This window comes from Octopus bimaculoides, chromosome 12 (assembly GCF_001194135.2).
Source record: "Octopus bimaculoides isolate UCB-OBI-ISO-001 chromosome 12, ASM119413v2, whole genome shotgun sequence".
Taxonomy (NCBI): domain Eukaryota; kingdom Metazoa; phylum Mollusca; class Cephalopoda; order Octopoda; family Octopodidae; genus Octopus; species Octopus bimaculoides.
The window spans coordinates 63,366,593-63,375,882 of NC_068992.1; the positions used below are offsets into that span (position 1 = coordinate 63,366,593).

The 9,290-nt window shown below is 37.0% G+C and overlaps 1 protein-coding gene across 2 annotated transcripts in view; it reads left to right on the forward strand.

Annotated features, from left to right (window-relative positions):
• The first annotated feature begins 1,259 nt into the window (after window positions 1-1,259).
• Window positions 1,260-9,290, forward strand: part of LOC106883500 (26S rRNA (cytosine-C(5))-methyltransferase nsun-1) — a 30,276-nt gene continuing 22,245 nt past the window's right edge. Inside the window, exons 1-4 of one of the 2 annotated variants that reach the window (XM_014934529.2) lie at window positions 1,260-1,623; window positions 3,865-3,907; window positions 6,177-6,294; window positions 8,238-8,507. In XM_014934529.2, the coding sequence (XP_014790015.1) occupies window positions 1,530-1,623; window positions 3,865-3,907; window positions 6,177-6,294; window positions 8,238-8,507 (525 nt within the window). In that variant the 5' untranslated portion in view covers window positions 1,260-1,529. Of the gene's footprint in view, window positions 1,624-3,864; window positions 3,908-6,176; window positions 6,295-8,237; window positions 8,520-9,290 lie in introns of both variants that reach the window. The other variant, XM_014934528.2, reaches the window with a different exon arrangement.

Here is a 9,290-nt window from a genome sequence, read left to right on the forward strand (position 1 = left end):
TATATATATATATATATATATGTATATTACAAATTTTCACTACCTTACAAAAACTATACCAGCGAAGCAAATGACGTTCTCTAATTGCATTAAAAACATTATAACATGATCTGATCAGTATTTCAGAAAATAATCGCCGCTCTCTTTGAGTATATAAAAGGCAAATTTAGCTGGGACAAAACGAGTAAGCCAAGATAAAGTAAATTTGCCAATCCAATTCTCCAGGATCACATTCGAAAACAGACCCATATACATCAATATCCATTCCTATACGTCAGAATGGGGGAAAGAAAATTAAATATCTAGGTTAATTGAAAGAAGATCACGGGGAAATTGAATATGATATGAAATTAACGAAACTCGACTAAATAAAACAGACTAAAGATAAAATATTCTCTGTAGCTTTTCCGCTATCTGCTGGAGTGTCTTCGCGATATATTTACACGCGACGCAGTTAAAGGGAAGTAATTATTGAAATTTAAACTACTCATTTTCCATATTTTAGACATCATTCCTTGAAACGTGAAAATTATTAAATTAGACATTAGTGTGAGAAACAGTTGAGTTGGAATCCAACAGAGAAAAAAATATTGTTAAACACTAAAAACTATCCAGACATTTTATTAGCAACTTCAGTTACAATCCTGCTAAAGTTGAGCAAAAATTTCTTGAAAAAAAAGAAGTAGTGGTCATTTGACTATGTACCTGGCTCTTCCAGCTTCAACAACTACGGAGACCAATTTTTTACTCCTAAAGATGGTGTAGCGATACAAAGTGAAGGATGCAATACTTGCAATGTAATAATTTCAAAGAAATAAAGAAAAAATAACAGAAGAATAAGAAATTACTCATTTTGCCCCACCTCATATCTTAGACTATATTTTAAAAAAAAGATCAAGTTCTGCTGGGGTGGGCTGGACTTGTCGCAAGGCTCACAGACAACAGATGGGATCCGTGCACTTTCCGAGTGCATCGGAAAAGACTACTCGGAAAGCTTCCACAACAATGGGAAGACGATTTAGTTAAACGATTTTGGTCAATATGGAAAACAGTAGGGTAACGAGGGAAGAGTTGGAAGCGCATTGTGACCAGTGGTGTACAACAACTTGTAAAAAGCCTGGTCGATGCAGTAATATATTAACAAATGTGAACTGCACTCTTCAAAAACAGCAGAATATAATTTGAGGAGAAATGTGCTATTTCTAGCCTGTCGATCAACCATGTAAAGCAGGTATGGGCAACCTTTCCCGAGAAGCGGGTAGAACTACGAAGAAAATAACAGATTTTTCGTTCGGCGTGCCATTCATAAAGCGATTGAAGCCTCAGGCATCGCAAACCCGATTTAAAGGTCCCCAAGGTTTGGTTCGTCTAAGGGAAGTAACCCCCCTTGTGATATCCGGCTTCACTAGGAAGTAACTCTTCAATCTCAACACGTCTCTACACGTGTTGATCACTAGTAGTTAATCGTAACGATTATTTTATTTATTTTATTCCATTTTTAAATCAAATTAATTAAAACACACACAGACATGGGACGGAAAAGAGATTTGGAACGGCCCAAATCAGGACCTGGCAGAAAAACTAAAAAACAATCAGAGCCAAAACTTCCGAAATCTTTACAAGGTAAGAATTAAACACTGACCCAAGGTGCTTGTCGCATTTCACCACGTGTTTCTGTTTAAAAGTCTCGAGATCATCCTTAAGATATCATCTTCGTACATTATTCTTATTTTACACCAATTATTATTTATTCTTCTACTCTAGAATTACTTTTAACTGTCTATTTTTAATTGTCATGGTTTTAAATTGGTGTTTTATTCGATATGAAGAAAAAGCACAAAATCATTGCAAAGTTAAGTCTTACATTGCCTGGCGCTTGTTTTAAATCGTTTTATCTCATTCATATAATTGGTACTTAAAATTTCTTTTCTGGTTTTAATTTGGATTGTGACCATGCTGAAGCATCAGCATTCTCAGGTTTATAATTGACCCGTTTATTCATTTCGGTCTAGTACTGATTTTACCCATATTTGGATCGTTTAGTTATGGGACACGCAATCCAAAGGGTTCAATATGTATCCATTTTACCGAAAGTTATGACGGAAAAATCGGATCTTGTAAATTTTCCTAAAGTCCCCTCGGCGGAGACGGACTATATGTAATCTGAACCTTCCCCCCCCCCCCTTATTTATTAATTTTTTTTACGGAATCCCACGTTTTAGGCTATGGAGATTCCGATTCTGAAAAAAAATTGTTTGAAAAATTTCAATCCCCCACCCCACCAAGCAGGCTATTTACATGCTAGAAATAACAGTCAAATCTCACAAAACTAGGGTTAGGGTTAGGTTTACCCTGTGGATCTATATAAAAACGGGGGGGGGGGGGGTCGAAATTTTGAAATTTTTTTTTCAGAATCGGAATCTCTATAGCCTAAAACGTCTGATTTGGCATGGTTCCCACAGCTGGATGCCCTTCCTAACACCAACCACTCCAAGAGTGTAATGAATGCTTTTACATACCAGCAGCATGAGTGTCAGTTGCATGACACCAGTATCTACCATGACTATCATTTCACTTGGCTTCGTGGGTCTTCTTCTCAAGCACAACATTTTGCCAAAGGTCATGGTCACCACCATGAGGCCCAATGCTTGAAAGGTGCTTCATACTTGACCACCAGCACAAGTGCTAGTCACATGACCCCAGCATCAGCCACATTGCTTCCAGGAGGCCCAACACTCAGAAGCTGCTCTGTACATGCCACCGGCACAGGTGCTAGTTTTGTGTATAAAATAGCGCCGTTTACCTGGTGCAAAGTAAAAGGGATTAAAAAGAGGTTATACTAATAAATACACAAATAGAGTAAAAGGATTTCTTCATTTGATTCTCTCATAAATTTTGACTAAATGGGCATCCTCCAAAGATGCTGTCTACCTACACAGTCCTGTGATATCTCCTAACTGCACAACACTGGTACTAACTCATGTCTCAGTGGATTGTATTTCACGTTAGTATCTCCTTACAGTGTAACAGAGTGGACTCTTAAAAGCACCCAGGGGCCAAGTCATGGAATTCACCCATCTTAGGGAGTAAGTGTGCTATTCAAGAACAGGAATGGTCATCATCATTTAACATCCGCTTTCCATGCTGGCATGAGTTAAATGGTTTGCCTGGAACTGGTAAGCCGGAGAGCTGCACCAGGTTGCAGTGTGACTTGGCATGGTTTCTATGGCTGGATGCCTTTTCTAATGTTAACCACTCTGAGAGTATAATGGGTGCTTTTTACTTGGAGGGATCGTTGTCAATCATGGCCTGGATCTCACCAACAAATTCAAGAGTTCTTTTCTTCGTATCTTTGTAATCACCATTAGACTCATTCAACTCTTTCTGAATCCTCTGCACTGTCCTTAGAATGACACTCATTCTGAAATGTTCGTATTGGAGCTTCCAGTGAAAATGCCTGCAGTACAACATGTTGTTTCCAAGTTTCTGGCAGAGTGAATTGCATCATGGTATTTTTCTCACAGACAGTGCCCAACTGACCCTAATATTCTGTGTCGTTGACAAAATCAAAAGCAATGAGCATGCACAAAATTAAAAATATAGAATGACAATGATGTACCTATAACACCCTGTATATATATATATATATATATATATATGTGTGTGTGTGTGTATATATATATTATATATATACATACACACCCACATGCAGAATGGGCTGAAGCTAAAATCATATGTTAGAGAGGTGAACATCTTAACCATGCAGCTTTGTTTCTTGTCTATGCACACACACACACACACACACATTTTTCAAAAGCTTCTGTATTTGATGTACAACTTGTTTTGTTTTCTGTAATTTTCCAGAGAAAAAAGACTTCAATGAATTAAGTCATCGTCAGAAACAGAGGTAAGCAGACAATGTTGTTTTGTATGTGTGTCTGTTTTATGGGTTTTTTCTTCTTTTTTAATATCTGCCATCATAATTCAATGTCTAACAATTCTGCTGCTTATGTTATGATTATGTGCATGTTAATCCCTTAACATTCAGATTTACTCTATCATATCTAATCCTTATTAATTCACATTGTTTTGAATTAATCATGCATTATCCTGAAGCTCCAATATTTTGATCGATGATGTGATTGTTTTCATTTTAGAATGACATTGTAGGACAGGTGTGAGAGGCCAGATTTGGCTGGTTTAAACATAAGACTGGTAGAATATTTGAGCCAAATATGGCCAGTTTAAATGCTTAAAAGTTTATCAACTAATTAATTATCAAGCGGCTATGTGTAGTATTTATGGTGTAAAAAAGGGTAAAGACCCTCTTTGGTTATGAATGACCATGGGATTGCACCTAGAAATTTCCTGTCTGAGGTACAAGTCCAGGCAAGGTTGTTTTAGGGAAGACCAGCAGTCACCCATACGTACCAGCCTCCCCTCTTCACACCACTGATGTTATCCAAGGGAAAGGCAAAGGGGCCGATACAGCTTGGCACCAGTGACATCACAACTTATTTCTCCAGCTGAGTGAACTGGAGAGTGTCTTGCTCAAGAACACAACACACAGCCCGGTCTGGGAATCGAACTCATTACCTCAAAATTGTGAGCCCGATGCTCTAACCACTGAGCCATGTGTCTTGGTTCACAGCAAGCATTTTTCTCTTTTATGACATAAAAAAACAATCCCTTAATCTCATGTATGGAAACTGAATAAAACAAGTATTTATATTCAGATCACAGAACAAAAGAAAGACAACACATCTCTCTGGACCTCTTTCACTCACATTGTCAAAACACTTGAGAAAAATCATTCTCCGTTTCCTCATATCTAATGCACCTCTTAACTTTTAGCGTTCAGATTACTTTGTCAAATGTAATGCTTGTTTATTTACATTGTTGTGAATTAATCATGCATTATCTCATATTTTTGAGATTTCAGTGATGTGATTGTGTATTTTCAGAATGACATTGTAGAATAGGTGTGAGAGGCCAGATCTGGCTGGTTTAATAATAAGACTGGTAGAATATTTGAGCTGGATATGGCCAATTTAACCCTTTAGCATTCAGATTACTCTGTCAAATATAATGCTTGTTTATTCACATTATTTTGAATTAACCAAGCATCATCTCATAGCGTCAAGATTTCAGTGTTGTGATTGCTGTTTATTAGAGTGAGTTAAATCATTTGTGGCCAGTGCTGATGACATATATATATATATATAAGAATAAGAAAGAGAGATGACAAAAGAATAAATGATTATTTTATGGGCTTCATTAGCTTACAGCTGTTTCTGCTGTAAGATGTAGTGAACTCGTAGTTGAGTGCCTAAATAACACCTTGTAGCTTCATTGGTGCCTTGAATATGAAGTTCAATTTATTTGGGAATGATTTACAGGGCCTAAGGAAATACATAGGGAGCAGTAATGATACTTAGCCTATATGAATTAGAACCACATATCATTTAACATCCGCCTTCTATGCTGGCATGGGTGGGACTGTTTGGCAAGAGCCTGCAAGGGACTTCTGTAACTGTTTTGGCAGGTTTTTACTGCTGGATGCCCTTCCTAACAACAACCATTCTGCAGATTGGTTTCAAATTTTGACACAAGGACAGCAACCTCTGGGGAAGAGGCAAATCAACCACATCAACCCCAGTATGCAACTGGTACTTATTTTATCGACCCCAAAAAGATGAATGGCAAAGTCAACTTTGGTGGCATTTGAACTCAGAAAGTAAAGACAATCAAAATGCTGCTAAGCATTTTGCCCAGTATGGTAATGATTCCACCAGCTCGCAGTCTTTAGAATTATATATATTGATATGTAGGATATTTACACTAGAACCATATATAGTTTATAGAACTGCATATTCATATATAGTTCTACATACCATATTTTCTGGCATACAAAGTCATATTTTTCAGACCAAAATTTACCATCAAAAAAGGGTAGGTCGACTTAGATACCAACATGACTTTGGAGAACCAAAAATTCCACATGAAAATGCTTTCAAATTTGCACAGATAGAAATGATGTTTGAATGTTCACACTACATATTTACACTGGATACTAATGTTGACTTGTATGACAGAAAATCTAGTATTCTAATATACATGCATACCTATTTGCTCTGTGATGTGTTTAACATAATTTGTCATTTATTATGTTTAAGATTGAAGAAAAGAATTGAAAAAAAGAGAATTCGTGAAGAAAAATCAACTCTAAAAGAAGAAGCTAAACAGAAGCTTAAAGAAAAGAAGAAAGTGAAGAAAAGCTCCAGCAAATCTGATGTAAGTTCTGGATTTGTTGTTTAATTGGTTATTATCGGTGCAGTCATGCATATTTGTCCTAAATTGGACTTGTGGGACGTCAGTAAGTCTGCAACAAACATGGATGTCTTCTCTCTATAAATCTTTGCTTGCAAAGCCAAGGCAAGAGGGAGATCTGTGGTTCTCGGGTTTCTTGATTTCATGGTTCACTGAAGATCAAGCATGGCTGTGTGACTAAGAATTTTGCTCCCTAATTAGTCCCACTAGAAAGCAGTGTCTTGGGCAAATGTCTTCCACTCTAATAGCCCCCAAAGCTGACCACAAAGGCTTGTGAGTGGATTTGATGGACAGAGACTGAAAGAGGCGTAGCAAAATCATGATGGTCACTGAGAAGAAAAATTGTAAAAGATTAGCTCCATGAAGACACTGTTATCAACTGTCTACCTAGTGCCATACTTATGGTTTTGCTACATTCTGGATATAAGTATGTGTGTATATATGTATACATATATATATAAGTGTGTATATGTATATATATATATATGTATTTTTATGTAGAAGGTTGAAAAATAACACAGGAGTTTATATATATATATATATAGAAAAAAGTCAAGGTAGAAAATGCTAAAGTAATTTTATAAAAAACATTTCAGTACCGGTTTCGGTCATTGAGACTTTTTCAACTGTAAGTATGGAAAACAATTGAATTTTGGAAAAATTAAAAGAAAAGTTTTTTAAAAGAATATTTGCATAGTATTCAAATACAGGGGGCATTTTCCTTGTTTCTGCCTGTCTCTGTCTCTCTTGTTTACTCTTGTGTGTTCGAGGTCATTGTAAATTCTTGGCAGAGAAGAAGAAGAACACAGATGCAAATATTAAAAATGATACATTCAAGAGATACCCAAGAATTCATTAAAAAGACAGTTCCAATCACTACTATAATCCGCAATGAGCCACTTTTAGGTCGCTTGACCATTTAACATCCCACTACTATCATACCACCTGCATTCCCTTATTATTCTCTCTTCTCTTTCTCCTTCATCTTCTTCCTCTCCACCACCACCTTCCTTACTTTGCTACCATTGCTGTTTAGAATAACACTTACGCAAATATTATAAACAATACATTCAAAAGAGATGTCTCATGAATTCAATCCCTACTACCATCCACAACAAGTCACTTTCAGGGCACTTGACCATTTAACATCCTACTACTATCATACCACTCCTGCATTCTCCTCCTCCTCCCTCTTCTCTGCCAAGAATTCACAACGACCTCGAATCCACAAGAGAGACAGAGACAGGCAGAAACAAGGAAAATGCCCCCTGTATTTGAATACTATGCAAATATTCTTGTAAAAAACTTTTCTTTTAATTGTTTTCCATGCTTACAGTTGAAAGAGACTCAATGACTGAAACCGGTACTGAAATGTTTTTTTTATAAAATTATATACTTGTGTGGCTGGCCCTTGTGCCGGTGGCATGTAAAAGCACCCACTACACTCTCGGAGTGGTTGGCGTTAGGAAGGGTAGCCTTCTGGCTTACCAGTCCTCAGTCAAATCGTCCAACCCATGCTAGCATGGAAAGCGGACATTAAACGATGATGATGATATATATATATATATATATATGTACATATATAGATAAAACTTACTTGGAAATAATAATATAGATATATATGCATATATATACATACATATGTGCATACTTAATCTTTTCTAATAAATTCTTCTGAATTATCCTTATTTTTAATTTTTCAAATTGTAAAGGTAATTTATGGACACCCTGTATATGTGTGTGTACATGTAGATATGTGTGTGCTTATATATATATATATGTATGTATGTATGTGTGTGTGTGTGTGTGTGTAATCAGAGAAATATCTTTTTTCTTTTAATGTAGATGAGGCAATGTTTTTCTTTGTCTTCCTTTCTTTATTTGTCTTATTTTATTCTGTAATACAGGAGGAATCCCCTTCAGTAAACAAGGCTGAGGAAACCCTTAGTCCCGAGCCTAAGCGCAAACCCCTTTTTGATGCTGACAGTGATGACAGTGAACTCCCAGATGACGAGATTCCTGGTATCAGCAGTGGTGATGAGGAAGAAGAAGAAGAAGAAGAAAAAGGTGGAGATACGGAAGATGATGATGATGATGATGGGGAAGACGATGGTGATGCAGAAGAGGCTGATGGTACCAGTGATGAAGACGATGATGATACTGGTGATGATGATGATGATGATGATGATGTAAGTTTGAATTTAAAGTCTCTGCTACTTTATTTTGTTTTTGTTGTAATCTGATGAGGGAGAGTTGATATATATGTAGTCCACTCTGCTGGGTGGTTGGTGTTAGGAAGGGCATCCAGCTGTAAAAACCCTGCCAAAACACACACAGTAGCTTGGGGGAGTCTTCTGCCTAACCCATGCCTGCATGAAAGGCAGACGGTAAATGATGATGATGATATTTATGTATACTCTTTTACTTGTTTCAGTCATTTGACTGCAGCCATACTGGAGCACTGCCTTTAGTCAAACAAATCGACCCCAGGACTTATTCACTGTAAGCCTAATACTTAATCTATTGGCCTCTTTTGCTGAACCACTAAGTTACAGGGACGTAAACACACCGGCATCAGTTGCCAAGTGATGGTGGGGGGACAAACACACATATATATATGATGGGCTTCTTTCTGTTTCCATTGACCAAATCCACTCACAAGGCTTTGGTCAGCCTGAGGCATAGTAGAAGACACTTGCCCAAGGTGCCACACAGTGGGACTGAACCATGGACCAGGTGGTTGGTAAGCAAGCTACTTATCACACAGCCACTCTTGCACCTACGTTATATATATACATATATATAAAAACAATTGCAGCTTGAAAGGTGTTTATAAGCCATTTAAAAGCACACAAAAACCATTAGATTCACTTCAACATTTAAATTTAATTTGTCAAAATATTTTCATTGCTTTGAGACCACAACCTATTCACTGAGAAAATTCAGTGCTGCAATTGTTT